The sequence below is a fragment of the Balearica regulorum genome, chromosome 2, assembly GCF_011004875.1.
Source record: "Balearica regulorum gibbericeps isolate bBalReg1 chromosome 2, bBalReg1.pri, whole genome shotgun sequence".
Lineage (NCBI taxonomy): Eukaryota > Metazoa > Chordata > Aves > Gruiformes > Gruidae > Balearica > Balearica regulorum.
Window position 1 is genome coordinate 167376840 of NC_046185.1, and position 20920 is coordinate 167397759.

At 54.1% G+C, this 20920-nt stretch overlaps 1 protein-coding gene across 3 annotated transcripts in view; it reads right to left on the reverse strand.

Moving 5' to 3' along the window:
* Window positions 1–7476: 7476 nt before the first annotated feature.
* The window catches only part of SMARCC1 (SWI/SNF related BAF chromatin remodeling complex subunit C1), a 94706-nt gene continuing 81262 nt past the window's right edge, over window positions 7477–20920 (reverse strand). For 2 of the 3 annotated variants that reach the window (XM_075746934.1, XM_075746932.1), the window contains exons 28-29: window positions 11081–11257; window positions 8610–9531 (exon numbers count right to left, since the gene is read on the reverse strand). In XM_075746934.1, coding sequence (XP_075603049.1) covers window positions 9446–9531; window positions 11081–11257 — 263 coding nt within the window. In that variant the 3' untranslated portion in view covers window positions 8610–9445. Of the gene's footprint in view, window positions 9532–11080; window positions 11258–20920 lie in introns of all 3 variants that reach the window. The other variant, XM_075746935.1, reaches the window with a different exon arrangement.

Consider the following 20920-nt stretch of genomic DNA (forward strand, 5'->3'; position numbering starts at 1 on the left):
GCGTGTCCCCCACCGCCCCGGCGCAGGAAGGTGCCGGCCGTGGCCGCTCCCGCATCCCAAGCCGGGGAAGGATGCTCGGGGCAGGGCTGGGGGCCCTCGGGAGCAGCGGGTGCTCCCAGAGGAGCCCGTCTCGGTGCCCCCCAGCCCCCGCGTAGGACCCACATCAGCTCAGCCACCGCCGCCCCCCCCTCGCCCACACCGCCCCGTCCCGTGCAGAGGGGCAGCCGTGGGGCTCGTGTGCAGGGCCTGGGGGAGCTGGGCAGTGGGGGGCCGCTGGGGCCGGGGGGTCCCCTCTCCCTCCCAGCAGCCAGCGCGCCTGGCTGGGCTCCCCGTGCCGGGAACAAGCCCCGCTCTGTCCCCGCTCAAAGGGGGATTGAAGGGGCTGCACCTGCTTAATATTCCCAACGCTTCCGCCCCTGGATGCGTTTCCAAGGGGACCGGCCGAGGGGCTGCCGGGATGGACGGGGGGGACACGGCTGCGACAGCCGGGGAAAAGGATCGGGAAGAGGCATCGGGGTCCCAAACGCTGCCTGGGGCTGGGGGTCCCTCCGCCGGGTCCCCACCATTGCAGCAAGAGGCTGAAGGCGGGCAGGTGGGATCCCGGGGACGGTGCTGGGGATGTCACGCGGAGCAGGGAGATGGAGCGCGGGTAGGGCAGCAGCACCCATCCTGCACCCGAAGCCCTTCTCCAGCACCGGGGCAGGGTGCCGGCACATGGCAGTGATGGCTCAAGGTGTTCACGCTCAAGTTGTCGGTACTTGTCAAGCCCACGGGAGCTCCCAGCACCCACAGCGACTCCCGGGCGCAGGAAGCTCGTGGCGCTGAGGCTGGCAGGGACCCCTGGAGACCACCTGGGCTGACCCCCGCTCGGGGGGTTCCCAGGACCGCGGCTGGTTGGCTCGCGGACATCTCCACAGCCGGAGGCCCCACCAGCCCATGGGGCAGCCCGTGCCAGCCTTCCGGAGCGCCAGCTCCTCCTCTCCGGTGGGGGTCGGTGGCTCCAGCCCATGGCACCTCGCAGCCCTGGGGCACCTCGCGCGGGAGCACCCCCCCACTCCTGGCCCTGCCGCAGAGGGGACACCCTGGGCCACCAGCCACGGTCAGCCGGCCGCTCGCTGGGGTCCCCTCGGGGTATTGACACCCCAAGAGCTCCAGCTGCAGCCAGCATCACCCCACGGTGCTGAGCACCACGGGGAGGAGGGCCCTTGCCCTGGATCCCGCGGGGTCCATGGGGGATGAGGGGGTGTTGGCACCCCCCAGCTGGGGGATGGTGCCCATCACGTTTCCCCGCAGACCACCGTCGAACAGGAACAGCCCCCACCTCCCCACAGGCCTTTGCCCCCCCAAACGCAGCTCCGTACCCGTCCCCACGCTGGTGGCTCTGGATCAGGCCCCCCCAGTCATCCCAGGGGGGCAAGGGGGGGGACCCCCACCCGACAGAGCTCAGCTGCTGCTGCGGGGGGAGGAGGGACGGCGGTCGAGCCGTGCTCCAGGCAGGGATATCCAGCTGGGGGATGAAATTTCGGAGCCTCCCCCCCCTCCCACGCCACGCAGCGGGCGAAGCGTGGCAGCGCCTGAACGCCCCGGGCTCCATCGCTACGCTTAAATTTAGGATGAGACGAGGCAGCAGAACCCAACGCAGGCGTCGGGCCTGTCTCGCGTGTCTGCTGTCACCACGGAGCCCAGAGATCTGCCTCAGGTCCGACCCTGGCAGGGGCAGAAGCGGCAGCAGAGGGTTGGACGAGGGGTGGCAGGACAGACAGTGACAGCAGGACAGACAGACAGGGATGGCAGGACAGACAGTGACAGCAGGACAGACAGACAGGGACGGCGGGACAGACAGCGATGGCAGGCCAGCCAGCCAGCCGGTGACGGCTCTTCAGTCCCGCGGAAGAAATCAAGCGGCAGGTCCCTCCTTTCGGGCAGGACAGGCTGCTGCTGCTGCTGCTGGGCACGTGTTCTCCTGGGGGAGTTACTCAAAATATTTAAGGCAAATTAAAAGACTACGAAACGCAGCCACATTGGCAACTCATCTTCAGCGTTTCTGGAGGAAATCAGTGCGCGCTCTGTCCATCCGTCCGTCCGTCCTGGGAGCGGGTCACGCGCAGCTCGGGAGTGATCCACCCCAAATCCCTTCTCTGCCCAGTTCGGCGCTGGGATCTGAGCTTGCTCGTGGGTCTTGCCCTGCCTCGGGGTCCCTGAAAACCCACGGGAGGGGCTTTGCTCACCCCCCAGCCCCGCTCTGCTTCATCCTCCCACCAGCTCCCGGCTGCGGCTGCGGGCAGGGGGTGCCCGCGCGTGGGAGCACTTGGTCAGCCCCCCATCCCGGGGCAGCTCCCGGAGGACGCCAGCAGCCGCGGGGCAGCCCCATGCCGGCACCTTCGTCCCCCCGTCCCCAAGAGCAGCTGGAGGCAGATCCGCTCTGGATGCAGGTGACAGCTTGGATCAGGATCAGGAACGACGGGGACGGACGGGCGGGCGGGCAGGCAGGCAGGCAGGCAGACAGGCAGGCAGGCAGGCAGGCAGACAGGCAGGCAGGCAGGCAGACAGGCAGGCAGGCAGGCAGGCAGGCAGGCAGGCAGGCAGACAGGCAGGCAGGAAGGCAGGCAGACAGGCAGGCAGGCAGGCAGGCAGACAGGCAGGCAGGCAGGCAGGCAGGCAGACAGACAGACAGGCAGGCAGGCAGGCAGACAGGCAGGCAGGCAGACAGGCAGGCAGGCAGGCAGGCAGACAGGCAGGCAGGCAGGCAGACAGACAGGCAGGCAGGCAGGCAGACAGACAGGCAGGCAGACAGACAGGCAGACAGACAGGCAGGCAGACAGGCAGGCAGACAGGCAGACAGACAGGCAGGCAGACAGGCAGGCAGGCAGGCAGGCAGGCAGGCAGGCAGGCAAGCAGGCAGGAGGTTGGAGGGAGGTGCAGACGGCTCCTTCCCATCAGCTGAGCATGGCGGAATCGCCTCCTCCCCGTGCTCGCATGACGACGTCCCCGCTGACCATGACCCACCACGGGCCACATCCGGACCCCCAGGCTAACGGGGGGTCGGGTCGATGGTGGGGGCAGGATGGGCTGGGGCTGGTGTTTCTCCACCAGCTTTTGTTTCTCCCACCATCTCCCCCCGGCCAGGCTGCCCACTTGACACCCTCCCTCCTCGCCCAGGTACCGGAGATGCTCAGACCACCCTTTTCCCAAGTTTTTTAATTAACGAGTATTGGAAAGGTGCAAAGAAATGAGAAAACGCTGAACCGAACAGACAGGGTGGGTTGAGGTCGGTGTTTTCTGCCCCGGCTCGGGCACCGCTCACCTTGGACGCGCGAGCCCTTCCCTCTCTCGGAGCATCCTTGACGGGGAGTCTGAGCCAGGGGTGAAGCCCGGCTCAGCCAGGCAGCGCTTTAGCGGGACGGCTTTGCCCTCGGTTGGGGCTGGCACCACACGGGGCACGGCTCCGAGGCGACGAGCCCCGATGCGACACCGATAGCTGGAGGAAGCCGCCGCCTGCTTCAGCTGCGAGACTTAAAATCGACCCTCAGCCTCCTCCGTGCTCCCCCGGGCCGCGCTCCCCTGCCGCCTTCGGCCTCAAATACCCCACAAAAGCGTCCAAACTATTTCTGCAGGGAACAAATTCACCCACCACGTATCAGTCATACGCCAAAGCGCTCCCGACACAGAGTTGATCTAAAAATTGCCGTAATTCAAAGTCCTCACAACAGGAGCCGCGGTTCGGATTGCACGAGCAGCTCGGGGAAGGATGCCGGCAGCAACCTCTGCGCGTCCTGTGGTGCTGGAGCCCTCCGGGCCCCCTCCTGCCTCTGGCCAGAGGGACAAGCCGATACCTTCCAAAACCCGCCCCGGCTCCACGGGGAGCTGGCGCGTTTGGCTCAAGGATTCCGCGTCGCAGAGGCAGCGCCGGGCTCGGGGAGGAGGCAGAGCCCCATTGGCCGAGCGGCCACCGGCTCGTGCTCTCCCTGCAGCGGCCGTTTTCGGCGGCCACAGAGGGAAAAGGTGGGAGAGGTTTAAAAGATGCACGCTACGGCTCCGAGCTGCAAGGACCAAGAAAAAACCTGAGTAAAATGGGCCCCGAGCTGCTCTGGGGAGAAGAACCAGCGGAGAGCGGCGTCCCGAGGACTGAGCATCGCTGCGTCCCAAGGAAGGAGCGCAGAGCCCGTCAGTTGTGTTCAACACCTTTTGCGTTTGCAAATGTTCACAGTCTGCAAGGAGTGACAAATAAAACCGTCGTGGACTGGGGTAAGCCAGCTGCAAGCAGTGGCACCTTCTCCACCCCTCCTTCCCAGCTCGAGGAACCAGTTCAATACTTGCAATTTTGCAAAGCGGGCACTAAATGCACTTCAGAAATGCTTCTCATCTTCAAGGTTTTGCTTTTATTACTGCTGAAAACCAGGAGGAATCAAAGCGGCTATTTCACAGTCAAGGACAAGGAGCGAAGACACCACCTCACCCAAAGGAAAAGGAAGGGGGAAAAAAACCCGCTGAGGAGGGCAGAAGAGCTGAACCCCGGCGGTGCACGGAGCGGTGAACGCACACCGTAACCGTGACCTGTTGCGAGAGGGATGTTTAATGAGCTCCAAGACGCGGGCTCTGTTTCATTTGGAAGAGGAAAGCCAAAATTATAGCAGGAGGGAACCAGGAATCAGCTCTGTGCTGAGCATCCCCCAAGGGCAGAGCCTGTCCCTGCTTCAACGGGTCTTCCGTAAGGTCCTGGTCCCCAGCGCTGGGAAGGAACAAGGGATTTCCACAAAATGGATCCTGCAGGGATCCAGCGGCTCTTCCGACAGCACGTGGCCAAGCGCTTGGCAAGGAGACGGCCCTCGGGGTCCCCGGCTGGGACTGGGCTGAACCTGCGTGGTGGAAGTGGTCAGTCCGGGTCGTTGTCCGGCAGCTCAGCTGCTGCTCCAGCACGCCAGGCGCCCGAGCTCCGCTCCTCCCCACCGCTCTCGCTCGGCTCAGCAACGCGGACCCGGGTGGGCAACCTCGGCGCCGAGCCGGGGTCACAGCAGCATCGCCAAACGCCCCAGCGCTAGGAACCTGGGCGCCTGCTAGAAGTTTCGATAGCCACGTCAGCTCGGAAAGAGAGAAAACAAGGGATTTTAGGAAAATAATCCCAATTAATCAGCCTCTCGATGCAGCCTCCAGGTGACACCGCGCCGCCCGAGAGCTCCCAGGACTGCTGACACGGGTTCCCTGCGCCGTGACCCCCGGCTGCGGCGGGAGGTCCCAACGAAAGGGGAAATTCGCCGGCGGGCAGCGCACACAGCCAAGGGGAGACGGCGCAGACAAAGAGCAACGCTGTTCCTAGAGAGCCGGGCAAGGGACCGGCTCCAGCATGGCCGAGCTGTTGGCAGGTCACCCGGATCCGCGCTGCCACCGATTGTCTGGGGCAATTCCTACCGGGATTTGGGGGATTAGTCCCTGGGATGGGCGCCGGGGTCTGGCAATACCCGCCGGGGTTACCCCCGCCGCATTGTACGCGGTGCCGTGAAACCTGCAGAGCACGAAACGGAGTTTCCAGCCTCGCCAAATCCTTCCTTTCAAAGTTTCTCATGAGAAAAGCACAGGAATTGAAACAACGGTGGCAGAGGACAACGTGCACTCGCGTATTTAAGCGCACCAAACTCTTTAGATGTCCCAATTTTTAGCTTTAAGTCAGACAAGAAAAATAAAAACGCAACGTTTTAGGAGCCACATGGTGGAGCTGGTATCGCCGCCAGGACACAGCCACAACGGGGAGCTTGGGGACGCCGTCAGAAGCGGAGAGGACAGCGGGCAGGGGTGGAACGCCTGGTCCTGCTCCTCCGCCCCATCGCTCCTCCCGCCAAGGCAACGGCGCGAAGGACAGAAACCTGCACGTCCTTCCCCGGCCCCAGGAAATCCTTCAGGTGAAGATCCACCCTCCGCAGCGTGTGGGAGCGGGGGACAGCAGGCAGAGGGCTCAGCAGCAGAACAGCTTCCATTTACCCTCACGACATCTCGGCCTCCGACACCGAGCGGGTTTAGAGCCCCATCCTAAACCTGCCTGCAAGCTTATCGCGTCATTAGAGAGCTGTGAAGAGGAACGAATTTGCTCGCTCGAACCCAGCCCGCTCCACGCCCCAGCACCCTGGGTGGCCCCGGCCCTTTGGTACTCGCTCCCACCCCATCGCTGGGGCCAGCTGTGGGGGTCCGACACCCATACGGCACAAGCGTGGTCCCAAACTGCAGCTAGACCTCCGCTCACTTTTAATTACTGTCCAGACAACGGCCCGGCCTCAGTCATCTTAGAATCACTAGAATCGTTTGGGTGGGAAGGGGTCCTTCAAGGTCATCTAGTCCAACCTCCCTGCAATGAGCAGGGCCATCTTCAACAAGATCAGGTTGATCCAGATCATCAACCAGATCATCTTCTGTGACTGCAAAGAGTTAAAGGCCCATAAATAGAAAAAACTACTCAAGAATTGCCGCAATGACCTACCATATTCTTCACATTCCTTAGGCGAAGGGCGTTCCAAGATGAGAGGAGGAAAAACGACCATCGCCAATGGTGCCGCAGGAGGAGAGGGGTGCAATCGCAAGGGACGAGCCTTGCTGAAGGCATCTGGAGCAGAAAGAGCTCCTTACCTTTCCTGCCTGGCCCCAAGCAGGAGGAGCACTACGGAGCCAACCACGGGAGCACTCAGCAGAAGACCTCCAGGGACCTCCCATGCCAGCGAGAGAGGAATCCCCAGTTCGGGATGGGGATTTTGTGGGGTGTCCTGGACCTGGGCACATCTCCACCCCCGTGCTATTCCTCCTTCAGGGCGCTGGGGACCGCAGGCATTATGCCCCTAGGATGCCCGGGGAGAAGTGCCGTTAGCACGCTGCTTCAGAGGAAAAAGCCCTGACTTGGAGAAGTACCAGGAGAATTTAGAATATAATCCAGATTGGATTCCCCGTTTCAGTTTAATCAAAAAGGCAAAACTAGGCTGGCAGCCTCTGGAGCCCTGCGGGAGAGGACAAAAGAATCTGAATTAAACAATTAACGGCGAAGCTGGTTTGGGAATAGAGGAACAGTGGGACCCCGCTAGGTCAGCGTGCCCAGTCCTCCTCTATTAAAATCTGCCACTTCAGAGCGCCGCTTTCAAGTGTGTGATTCAACGGGGAACGTGAGCCTGAGCACTCGTCCAAGTTAGCGCAGCGAGTCAGTGGGAAAGCAGGAATCAAACAGAAATAATCCTATTAGGCCTCGAATGCTGTTTTACTTCGTCCACGTTCATTAGGCTTTTTAAATCTGAAATACCATTTTCCAAAGCGCACTGTGAAGGGCCTTCGCCTTCTGCATTACTTCGGTGGCTCCCACCTTGCCGGGTAACAAGCTCGGGCTTTGTATTTACTCCGCTGTAGTTAAGACGCAGCCCCAAAATAGACCCGTATCGTACGAACGGTTCTCAGCTCATCCACAACGCACAGGGAGGGAAAGGAGACTCCAGACAAAAGCGGCACAAGCTTTGTACAAAAACCACTTTTTTTTTTTTTTATTTCACAAAATTGGGTGGCTGTGTTGCAGGAATAAAACCGGCCCTATACATAGGATCAGATGAAAAAGTCAGCACATGTATTATTTATACAGAAACACGACAGTGTCAAGAATTCAGGTACTCTGTAGGATCGGCACTAGTACAGTAAAAAATAGTCTCCATCTGGATCCTTTATATTTGAAGTTGATCACGCTAAAAACAACCTGAGGTTATTCTAAACTGGACTACGGTCTGAACCAGAAAATCCCATGCTCACCCCAAAGACCCTGGAGGGAAAGGTAACGATGGGGACGAATTTCCTTTGTGGGAGGTGGAAGGCAGGCAGGCCCCGACCCTTCTCTGCTAGGCACTGTGGATTCTCAGAGCTCGACGGTGGAAAGCGTCGTTCCTACACGTGGGAAGTAACGAGGCTGCGGACGATCCTCTGAGCGCGCAGCGGATGCGCAGGCAGCCCAGGAACGGTTACTCCACACTCACGCGCTCTCAGGACCTGGGAAGTTCAACCGTTAACATCGATGGGTCGATCGCCTGAGTGCTCTTCAGAGCAAATCCTTTGTACGGCAGGAGCGGCTCTGTAGGTTTCAGATTATTCGGGAGCTCTCTCTCCGGTCAAGCCTTAGACCACCGCCTTGCGCTCGGTCGCTGAAAGCCAGCCTTTAAACGGGCGAGCAGTCTTTAGACCTTCGGCAAGGAAACCCGTCAAACGCTCTTACGCCGGGAAGAGGGCAGACAACCCAAACCGCAGCCCGCAAAGGATTTTTTGCGGTCACTAACGAGGAGCAAACAAGCAGTTTGGCAGGCTGGAGGTCTGCACCAGCAGTACTGCGCCGGTGGGCTCGCTCCACGAGCGCTCCTGGCTTTGCCGGCTGAAGCTGTTCCCTCACCCGCAACCCCACGGAAGGTGACGTCCGAGTTGTCCCGAAGATGTGTACCACGGTCGCCGGCTCTGCCCACCTCGGCTGTCCGCAGGAGGTAGTTCTGGCATTCGCACCCCAGCCATCCCAACCCAATCCCGTATGCTAGCACTTCTTCGCTATCTACTTTTTTTTTTTTTTGTTTTGTTCATTTTAAAAAGTAAAAAGTATATGCTCCAAAAAGAGGGACTAAAAATCACGGGTTTATTCCTCAGTTGGCTACTGTACCAATCTACTCAGAGGGAAGGTTCAACTACCACCTTCAAAGGCAAAAGAAAGGTAAAAACTGGAGCAAGAAAACTCCTACCATTGAGTGGTTTTATTCCAAATGATTCACTCCTAGCTTGATGCGCAATGGATCAATATTTTCTTTAATAAGTTAGCGAGGCAGCCCCAGGACTCGGCTACTGTCCTTAATGATCGGATATCTGTAACGAACACGGCTGGCATTCCTGCACCTTCTGTGCTACAGCACGCCCTTATTTTCCTTCTCTGCTCAAAACACTGGTTTGGCATCCGATCTTGATGCTTTGCTCTACCTGGAGAACCCAAAACATTAAATCCCAGGCGGAGTGGGCACGTGCTACATCCTAAAGCTCAGTTAATGCCTCCACCTTAAAAGTTTGGGGGTTTTGCTGTTTGTTTTTTTTTACCCTCCCCAGGAGAAGCCAAAGCTCAAAACACCAAGACGAAGGAAACCAGAGTCGAGCGCACTCCGAGAGGCAAGCAGAGCGAAGCGTAAAGGACTTCCCACCAGCAACACGGGAGGCGCTACCGGCACCTTTGATCCCAGCTTTCCCAAAGGAATGCCAAGTACTGCCAAGGTTACGAGCGGCGGGGAGAGGGGAGGGGAGGAAAGGATGCTGCGTATGTGTGCTTGTGTATGTGTACGTACAGGCACACACACCCGACCGGGGCAGACCAACGGGGGGTGAAACCCCCCCCGAGGGAACAGAAGGTAACTGAGGAATTCATTTTTGGTCACCACTATGTTGCTGTAGAAGTTCCTTCGTCCGTGGCTGCTTAAGGAGCGGCTGAGGCCGGGGGGGCTCCTGCCGGAGGTGGGGTCACACCTTCCGCTGGCGGAGGCGGCTGTGCGGGAGGGGGATCTGCAACGAGAGCAGAGGAACAGTGAGCAGGACACCGGGAGCGGCTGGACACGGAGAAGGAACCCAACGCGAACGCCCAGACGTCCGTACGCCATGGGAGACGCGGCTGTCCGAGGAGAAAGCAGGAAGAAGCGGCCCCAGAAACGGCCACGACCGCGGCTTCTCCCATCTCTTCAGCTTCACGTGAAGCTCCACCGCACGTTTTACCGTGCTTTTCAACCACGGGCTCTCATAGAGGAAAAAAAATGCCGTATTTTACAGAAAAGGTGACAGGCATGCAGCTCAGTAGCTCGCAAAGTTCACGTCAAGCAACTTTCAGAGCTGGAATTAGCATTTCTCATCTCCCAGCTCTGTCTCCAGCCTTCAGATTACAGCTCTCTTCTATTTAAAATAGACGGAACAATACACTTTATATAAACAGAGCCTGCACTTAAGCTCTGAGCAGTGTATGTAGGTTAAAGGAGAGGAATCCACAGATGCAGCAAGTAGGAAGAAAGAAATAGAGAATACAAAAGGCCAGCTTTCATGCGCGGAGAGGAGATGTTAATGGAACATGACTGACTTGTTTAGTAGGGAAGAAAAAAAAAAGAAGAAATTAAGGGAAGAGAGCAAGCAGGAATACAACCTGACATAAGATATTCCCAGTGGTAGAGGCTCAGAAAAAGGGAAAACTAAGGAAAGCTAGAGCACCAGGAGAATAAGGAGCAAACGTCTGAATGAAAATAGCATCAAAACGGAAGAATTTCATGCTCATGCTGGTTAACACGGATGAGTCGGTATTCCCCGGCAACTCCCTTCAGCCGAAGCCAAAACGGGATGGCTTTTCCCAATTATTTTTTGGGAGAGGTACTACAAGCGATCACAATTCCTGCCTGCGTGACGACAGTTACGCTGACCGTTTTGGGCACCTTGTCCCAGGCTGCACCTAACACAGCCACGTGCGTCGAGGAACTCACGGCGGAGCATCCCGCACCGGCCACGTCCTCGCCCTCCTTCAACTAACGCCCACGCAGCGGCCACTCACTGCAGCTGCTTTTTTTGGCTGGCATAAATCAACTTCATTTTCAGCGGTGTAGGTCTTTATACCACGTAAGGAACACTCCCAATGCACCTTTTGCTTCTTCCTAATTAGGACTCCCTCTCTTTAATTTCACGGTGCTACGTTTTCAGTACGGTATTGTTGAACTGAATTATATTCTGGCCTCCGCCGCTTAAGGATTTAGCCATAGTTAATTCCCGAACCTCTGCTGTGCATTCTTTTAAGTCAAGAGAAGTTTTTGATGATGACCACAGAGCCTTAGTGTCATTATAAATAAAAGAAGGGATGTTATAAATAAAATAAAGGACTATGGAGTATGTTTGGATGCCTAGAGGGGAGACAAGCACTTAAAGCTTCAAGCACTCCTCTGGCTGCCAGCGTGCACGGAGCCCGTTATTCCTGCAGCAGAGAAAGGGCTTTCAGCCACAACGCCTCTTCCAGCAACAAGGCAAGCGACAGAAAAGCCAGCCCAGGTATATTCAACAGGGTTTCTGCTGGAGATCCACTTACACATGCCGTTTGGAGCTGCTAGAGGAACACGAGGTCCAATTAGATTTCCCGACATGGGTGACATGCCAGGCGGGGGGGGACCGCTGCCGGCAGGATGGATGTTGGCTGAGACGCTCGGCATCATCCGGCCGGGCATGGGCTGTCCGGGTAGCATCGAACCGGGCCCCGGCATCTGACCTGCAAGAGCAAAGAGACACGATCGTGAGACTCACGTGAAACATGGAAGCCATCAGAAGCGAAAAACAAGGTCTAGTTGTTCTCCGAGCAGGGAGAAAAGAGTCTTGCACCTGAGAGCCAACTCCATACGTGCTCCAAAGACCAAAGGAAACGCCGTTTCATCCCCACCACGTCACCGCTCTCCCTTCAGGAAGAACCACGGGGCGCTTGTCATCTCTCGAAAACATGAGCACAAGCAGCACGCGGAAGGCAACGCTCGCAGTCGAAAGCCAACAGTTGAAGTGAACCCCCACTAAAAAGGCGTTTGATAATAATCTAAATGAAGGCGCGGGAAACAAATTGCACTGGAATAACGAGGCAGCAAAGTAAAAGCACTTGAAAAAGAGCGGCCACAAAGCCTAATGGATTAATTTAACGGGAGAACTGAAATCATACAGTTAAAAACTGGACTGCAAAGACATTTCCACTATAAAAAACCCCTCTTTGGATGTGAGGGAGGGTTCCAATAAGTCCTCCTCGTGTATCGGCTCTGTAAAAGACCTTGAAGTTTCAGCTGCATAAAGGAACTGTTAGAATCGCCCAGTTTCGGACACCTACAACTTGCTGATTGATGCTTTAAAACCTCATTTGAAGAGATTATTTTGCATAATCCAATTACATGTACTTTTACACACTTACATAAAGGTACAGTATTTCAGTTAGAAGAGCAGCTATTAGGCATGGATTGTAAAGGCGTCCTTCAGAAAAGCTCATTTTACCCAAACCCCAGGCAACTAGGTGAAAGAAAGTGTGATGACAGAATCCTCGAACAAAAAAACCAACAAAACCAACCAAAATAAAGGCTCTGAACATGCATAAAAAGCATCACAACCACACCGGTGGATAAAGCCAAGAAACTGCGAGTTCTGGATTTGGGACCAAGTCAATACTTTGGCACAAATACTATTAACTCTTACTTACGCTCAGCTTCGGAACAAGAGCTTTGAGTAGTATTTTATTGATATCTGTAACCTCCAGTTTCTAGGGTGTCAGGAAATCGCAGCAGCTCACAAGCTACTGCCTGAAACAGCTCTCAGCGAGCATCCTCCGGTCAGGGGTAGGACCCCCCCAGGAAGTTCATACAGCCACAGCGGGCAGGAGACAGAGCTTAGTCAAAGAGGAAACGCTGGGCTGGTCCGTGCCTCAACGCAATTTATAGCAATTTAGGGTATTTATGACCGAGAAGACCAACGATCTGCACTGTAAAATAACCCTCGTGACCGAAAGCAAACCCTGCTCTTTGGGAACAGTCACTACTTAATGCCTGTACAGACACCTCTGCCCAAGGACCTCGGCTCTCAGAGGGGAAGCCCACCAGCCATCCCAAATCCTCCTCCATCGCTGCCCTTCTGCAGAAAGCTCGGGGGAACACTGAAGAGCACTCCAAGCACGCAGGAATAACTACTAAACAATTGCTATAGAAAACACCACCAAACAGATGAACTTGCTCCACTTCCTTGGTGCTTGGTGCCACGTCCCTCGAGAAGGTACACATCTTGAATATCTAAAGCACTTGGTGGCTCGTCTCGCCCTTGGTTGCTGGTCTCTGCCCGTAGTTCCTCGGTACTTTAAACCTGTAAGGTGCTCTTTGAGAAAGACAGGCTATCCTCACAAAAAGGCAGGATGACAGCCTAAGGGAGGACTTGCTTCTGAAACCAGAGCCACTAACAGTCCAGTGCAAGAGAATCCAACACACCACAGCCCACGGGCTTCAGACAGTCCTGGAGATCTGTGGCAGAGGGGCTGAACCACCTCAAATTCACAGGGACTCTGAAGCACCAAACCATGAAAACAAACTACTGGAGCTCCTGGTCATGCAAGCAAGAGGTCCATGTGCCAGCCCGACGCTGCCTGGTCACAGGAGCAAGACTAGCGTATCTGCAAGCAGCAGATATGGAGCTCTGCAGAAACCATCAGATTTCTCAACAACAGAGAAGAATGCTGTGAACTTATCCCTGGACACACTCCATTGCGGATCAGCAGCCTGCAGCGCACATCGTGGCACTTCCATCGCTATACATTAAAGAGCAGCAGCTGCCAAACAGAAAAGCCTCTAATGCCCTCCTTTGTCCCCAGGATAAAATATTTTCTGCTCTGGTGATGGTGAAGGCATTTTGAAGAAGCCCCTTGGAATCCTGAACATCCTAAAGGAGGGAGAACACATGGGCCATTTCCTAAAATTATGTGGCGTGCCTTTGTGGCTAACTCAGGGTGACCAAGTCCCATACACAAGAGCTCCAGTGTCTAGTTTCCCTTTTCGTAGAATCGTTTGGATTGGTTGGAAAAGACCTTTAAGATCATCAAAAGCCCAACCGTTTTGCAGGCAAGTTCAGCTGGACATTCCTCCACATGACCCATTCGCCTTGCCCTCCTCAGCAGCAGGCTGCAAGAGGACTAAAGCGTTATCTCCGTCACAGAACAGCTCGGGTTGGAAGGGACCTCGGGAGGTCTCTGGTCCAACCTCCTCTCAAAGCAGGGCCAGGTCTGAGGTCAGATGGGGTTGCTCAAGGCTTTGTCAAGACCTGACCAATCTCTAAAAGCACCAGGAATGGAGACAGCATCACCTCTCTGTACAACCTCTTTCAGTGCTGGACCTCCTCACATCCAGTTGAAACCTCTCGTTATTCCAGCTCATGTCTCTCTCCCAGCACGCATCAATGAAGAGTCCCATCTTCGTCAAGACCTCCTCAGAGGTATCGTAAGGCTCCTGGTAGGTCCCTCCAAAGCCTTCTCTCCAGGCTGAACAACCCTCTCCATGGGGAAAGTGCTCAGGCCCTTGGACCATCTTTGGTGGCCCTCTGCTGAACTCACGCCAGTTTATCGATGCCTTTCTCGTACCGAGGGACCCAGTCCTCCAGATGTGGTCTAACAACTGCTGAGCAGGAGGAGGACAATCGCATCCCTCAATCTGCCGCCTGTGCTGTTCGTACGGCCTGGGGTACTGCCGGTCTCCGTCGGCTCACGCTCAGCTTGCTGCCCACCGGGACCCACAGGGTCTTTTCCGCAGAGCTGCTGCTCGGGGTTAGTCCTCCCGGGTACAGGACTTCGCATTTGTCCTTGCTGGGTTTCACAAGGCTTCCGCCAGCCCGTTCCTCCAGCCCTCCTGAACGGCAGCCCTGCCCTCAAGCGTATCAACGGATCATGCACAGATAACTGAAGATTTAAGCAGATGCGGCATGAATTTACTGCTGCTGGCATCTGTGCATCTGTTTTGGTCCACTTTCCTCCGGGATGAGGAGTGGGCAGAAAGGGCACAGCAGGCAACACGAGAACACTGTCACCGAAAGCAACAGCCAGGCACGGACTTAAAGACACGGTAATCCATTAGCGTCAGAAGTGGGTCAAGAGCTACAGGATCAGCGCTGTCGAGAGACAAAACGCTGTTGGGTTTGCAAACAGCCCAAAGTCGCCCGTTTGCAGGCTCTGTAATTGGTTCTGCACTAACGCTGAGCTTCTAGGAAACTTCAGCCCAGAGCTTCAAACACGAGCGTAGCAGGTAGACAAGCAGCTCTTCTCCATCCCGCACGGCAGAAACCAGTGCTGGGTACGCACGAACTCAGCCTGAGCAGATGGGCTCTGAAGCAGAGCCTGTCGGAGTACGCGGCTGCGCAAGGGCAGCTGGTCAAGCTCCAGAAGTCGGGATTTCCCCCGATTTGCATGAGACAGATGTGGGAACTTCTGACATGCCCAATGTTACGTGACGACCTGTGGCACTACAATCATGGCAGCTTGAATTTCAGTTGCCGGAAGTTCTGGGTGAAATATTAAAAAAAAAAGATAAAAAAATAATCCCGTATCACAAGCAACGTCAATCTACGCAGAAGAAGAGGGGGCTGATCTGGCCACTTCGGTAACTGATGCCCAACAAGCCTGTTCACTTATGAAATGTCCTTACAACTCCCAACCCAAAATAGTTACTTCTGCTCCACTTCCCTACGCATGAAGTCCTCCAAGAGTAGCTTGGATCTTCAGCAGCCTCTTTTCAAACACAGTCTATCTATCCTTAGAGCCCAGAAGAGAGGAACTCTGCAGGCTGGTTTTGTTTCATAGGCAGGGAGGGAATTTGAGCACCTGCCTCACTGTACGGACATTCCTGGTCAGTTTGAAGTCTTCTAGTGGACTCAAAATCATATTTAATAGAGAAATGGGCTCAGTGCAGAGACTCAGGCGTACAACTACTGCCCATCAGGGTACTTAGGAGAGAGTCTGTATGGAAAAAGGGATGACAGCTTATTCCATGTCCAAGATCATAAGAGGTACGGGAAAACAAATAGGCAGCTTTTATTTCCTTGAATATAGAATTCAAAGTGGCCATTGAAATTCTTAAAAACCTGCCTTCCCAGAATTTAGTTACAGCGTGAAACTAGCAGATTTGCAGCGGGTAGGCCTACTGGTGGCTATGAACACACCAGTTCAAAGCAGCCCCTAAGCACCGAGCATCAAAACGCTCGAGGATGACAACTACCACAGGTTTGGTCTGCATTCACCCCCTTTCTTGGGGTCTTCATGAAGCATTTGGTATCTACGACAGCGGTGTGAACCTCCGCGCTCACCCAGCATACAACACTCACAACCTACTCCTGAAAAGTCAAGTTTGCTGGAAAACAGAGCAATGGAGCTGGCAAACCAAGCTTTAACATCGGAAACTGTGTCCGGATCTAGATTAGCTCACGCAAGTGAGATGATCACTGCTTCAGCGTACGTCCTCATCCTCGCACTCCTCCCACGCTTTGACTCCAGCGTTGCACTCTGAAAGGGTGCCACACAAGAACCGCAGCCACTTGGTGCATCGAGACAACATTATTATGCTGTTAAGAACTCTGGCTTTGAGCAGATCTTTTATTTTTAATGAACTCCTACATTTTCAACACACACACACACACAAAAAAAAGAAACAATTGCAGCTACAAACACGCAGAAGCAAAGGCAGACTCGCAGAAGCAGAGCAACTCAAGCTGCTGGGGGCAGAAGGGTGGCAGGGGCCTCACCCAAACAAGAAACAGGAGATAAAACATGGCCCAAAGGCACAGAGGGCTTCAGAGCAAAAGGACAAGACATTCACAGGCACGAGGGGTGTTATTCACTGGCACAATGAATGTTGACTCGACAGCAGGAGGGAGGGGATTCTGCCCCTCTGCTCCGCTCTGGGGAGACCCCCCTGCAGTGCTGCGTCCAGCTCGGGGGGCCCCAGGACAAGCAGGACACGGAGCTGTTGGGGCGAGTCCAGAGGAGGCCCCGGAGATGCTGCGAGGGCTGGAGCACCTCTGCTCTGGAGACCTCAGGCTGAGAGAGTTGGGCTGGTTCAGCCTGGAGAAGAGAAGGCTGCGGGGAGACCTTGGAGCCCCTTCCAGTCCCTGCAGGGGCTCCAGGAAAGCTGGCGAGGGGCTGGTGCCAAGGGCAGGGAGGGACAGGCCAAGGGGAATGGCCTGAAGCTGCAGGAGGGGAGATGGAGATGGGATGGGAGGCAGCAATCCTTCCCTGGGAGGGTGCTGAGGCCCTGGCAGAGGGTGCCCCGAGAAGCTGGGGCTGCCCCTGGCTCCCTGGCAGTGGTCAAGGCCAGGTTGAAGGAGCCGTGACTGCGGGGAAGTGTAGGACCTGGCGACTGTCACAGGCTGTCAAACCTGCAGTAAAGCAAAGATTCAAGGACTATGTTTTATATTCAAATCAACCACAGTCAAGCTAAAATCACCACTAAACAGAAATTACATCAACTTTTTTTTTTAAAGTTGTTTCTTCATAAATTCAAAGTGTGTCATGACTCCGAATCTCATAACGATGCTCGTTGGGAAGCACTGTCTGACCTGAATCGAGGAATCTGTAGAGCTTTTTTCTCTCTTAAATCTTGGAGATTTAAAAATAAGTGGCACTGCAGTTTTTTCTGAAGACGCCCATAAGCTGAGAAGCAACTCTGTGTTGGAGGACAGGGCTGGCTGTCCATTTTTTCCCCTTCCTGATGTGGTATGCAAAAAATTTATCTTAAACGTAGCTTAAAGTACTTGTGGAGGAACAATCCTATCACATACCAGAACTCCAAAATGCTGAAGCTGAGTAGTAATCAAACAATACCCAACCAAACTGGGATTAAGCAAGGGGAAATGCTACTGCCACTACGGCAAAAATGAATTCCTATTTCTATAGAGATCATACTTTTTTTTTTTCATTTTACAAGAGATGCCGCTTCAAGACAGCGGCTCAAGCATAAAATGTGGAAGTGTGACCTACATAAGGGGCAGAGCTTAAAAACAGCAGACGCAGTAAGAGATAAAGCCAAAAGGTTCAATAAAATGAGATTTAGGAGACTAAAAAAAAAAAATAAAATCCCCTTTACACGTTAGAGACCGTAGACATTTTCTGATGCGTGCTCTGAAGCATTCCACTATTAGCAAAGTGCCAACTGCAGATTCACGTTACAGTGAAACGGATGAGGAACAGTTTTTAAAGGATCTCCAAGGTATTTATCTCTATTAAATAAGCCTCTCCCTCTATTAAATCAGCTACTTGAGGGGCACTGGAGTGGTAAACAGTTTTAGTGGTTTTGTTTCCCTGTAGCAGCCGACGGAGCATGATGCACAAAGCTTGGAGCCGATTCAAATCCTCCTGTACACCTCTCTCTATTTACCGTTCAAAGAGAAAATCTGCAAACGCAGCCGCTGCTACGTGAAGGGAGTCTCCTTTGGCGGCCAGGATTTCGGAGAGGGGCAAAGCAGGCTGCACTCCGACATTCCTCTGATCTCCGCAGGGGACGTGCCTTGCCGAAATCTCGCTCTCCTACTACTGAATAGTTTCACATCCTGATACGGGAAGAAGCAGAGAACCGCCCCAGGGAATGCCCGCTGGCTGCACGGCCGAGCAGCTCCGCAGCACTGCAAGACGTGCTCCTTCCCACCGGGAACGGTTTTCAGAAGACCTGGAAATCCGCACTTCTAACCAACCTCCCAGACACGTCCTTTCCTTCGGCACGTCCTCTCCCCGCACGCACTGCGGCAGACAATCCCATAGCCAAGAACTGTGAATAATTAACCACAATAACTCATTTAGCATGGCGTCTCGGGGGAAGAGGCAGAATTTCCACTTCACTTGCATTTCTGTCACTCCCCTCTGGCGTGATTCACCCGGCGCTGACGATGGAGGCATCGGCGTGCTGAAGTCAGACACCTCCAAACGCCGAGGAGCACCGTGCCGGGCTCGCGGGGCCCCGACGTCCGCAACAACCTCCCTGCTGAGGGCTCGCCGTTATTTTTCTATGACAAAGCACGGACGATGGAAGACACTTCTGTCAAAAAGCTGCTCCGGGTGTCACACCAGCAAGGACGACTATTCTGCAGGGCAGCACCGGTAACCTTCAAATATTAATGCATCTTCAAGAATACATTCTCGTAGGGAGTTCGGAGCTGCTCAAACTTACCGGAGAAGCTCTGCAGATGTTAACATGACAGTACAGTGCAAGTCACTAAAATATCATCCAGCATCCTCAGAGGAATCGCTGTCCCCTGGCTGACTCTTATTTACTGTTCTAGCCCCACAACACCTCTTGCCTGGCCGGGTTTTCATATGGTCAAGAATATACCCGCGAGCACCTGACGTGGCTTTAGTATTTCTGCACTACCAACCACCGAAACACCTTGCAAACCCACAACTACGCCCGTACTACGGCGCTGTGGACGAATAAACACTGCAAAGCCGTTTACTGCCCGTACGACTCTGCTTTCCTTTTATCCGACTAGTCCCTGCGTGGCTCCTGCTAGCAAAGCTCATCACGTGCGATGGATAAAGAAGAAAGCACTGTCAGTTCTTCGAAAATATTTACTAAAAGGAAGCGAACTCAAAAATCCTTATCTGTACCAAAAAAATCCTGGAATTGCAATCAGTCCAATAGGAAAGTAAGTAGCATTCAGTAGCTTGATTTAAAACCACAAGTTTTAAATAATGAAACGCACAACCCTTACTTGAAAATCCACAAGACCAAAATTACTTACAAAGCATTCTTTTGAATATTTCAGCCATCGACAGAAAATTATGCAAAATATATCGGGGGGGAAAGGTTACTAAAGTTACTCATCCAGCTGTAATGGAAAGTGTTTCCTTATCTCCTTACTCCATTTCTGCTTTGGGTCAGAAATCATTTACTAGCTGAAAACCCTCTTGAAAGGGAGAGGTAATTAATGACAGCTATTAACACACATCTCTCTCCCTCCCTCCAAGAGTTTCGAGAAGCCTCTTGTGTTACACACCACAAGTATCACTAGCACGAGGCACTTCTCATTTCACAGATAACCAGAGCAGCACACAAAGAGAAATCAATAACGTGCTTCGAACGACACCGCCAGCAGCGAGGCTGGTAACACAGGAAGAAACTGGGAATTTTGTTTTCTGTTATAATTACAAGGTACGGCTTTTCATGGTGAAATTGGAATCCCACTTTATTTTTGTGTTTTAAAAGTCTTCATTCCAAGGGAAAAGAAAAAACAAAGCCACGGGAGAAGCAGCAAAAGCTTCTAAGATGACTCTGGCTGTGCGTCATGTGCTGTCCGCTGCAAAATTTTTGCTCTACGCGGAATTCACCAGCAGCTCTCCTCTCTGGAAGAGCTCTCCTGGTGCATCTTGATTTCTCTCTCATCGAACCTGCCCGCGGGCGCTGGCCTCCGGACTGATTTCAGCTCTTCAGCACATCCCAAGGAATTGTACGGTCCAGCGGAACCAGATGCGGCCACACCGATGAACAGCGGCTCGCTGCCAGGACTGACCCTCGACCGGAGACGTTCACGAGCTGTTTCTGGAGACTGACGTCTAAGCTTGCTTTCTTCCGGAAAGAGCTTTACCTTTAACTTTTAGTTAAGAGATCTGGCTTAAACTGCTTCTGCCTCTGAATCCAGAAAAGCCGTAAGCAGGAATTTTTTTCTTCTTCTTCCATTTATAGATTCCTTTTCAGATCCTTTAATCACTTTCTTTCCTACCATCTATCTCTTCAGCTTTCGTCAATCACCTTAAAGACATCCGACTTAGCATTTTGTTCACGGTCTACTGAACCCAAACACTTTTAGTCACTATTAAGGTCAGAAACCTGTTTGAAAACATCAGTGAGAACCAAGGTAAAGTCTGGAGTCAAACCCAGGCAGCTGAACAGGAAACTGTGTGGGGTATTTCCATCCCCAGCGTCCCCTCGGGGCTGTGCTTTGGAAGGTTGCCCATCAGTGCTTCTCACTCACAGCTCAGTTGTTTCGGGATTTTTCTCCAACACAAAGCGAATGGGTCTGTTCTTCTCGCAGAGCGGTTAGACGAGCGGGCAGCGACTTCTCCGAGTCTCCAATAACCTCTTTATACCTGAGCGAAGAATGACACCGTGGCGTTCATCACTGAGGTGTCTTGAAATTGGGCTCGAACTGGGCAGCCTTTGGGAAAGCAGGTTGTTATTGGAGAGAAGCTGAGACGCGGGTAAGGAAAACACTCCTCCTCACAAAAGCACGTCGAGTTCTGCACTGGGAAGCTGTACACCAACAGCTCTGAACCCAGAGGTTCACCTACAGGGCTAAGAGCAGCAAGAAAGAGCTTTCAAGTTTTCTTCTGCAGGCATGTCTCAGCCCTCTCTAGCAGGGATTACCTCTGCGAGGTGAAATTCATCTACCC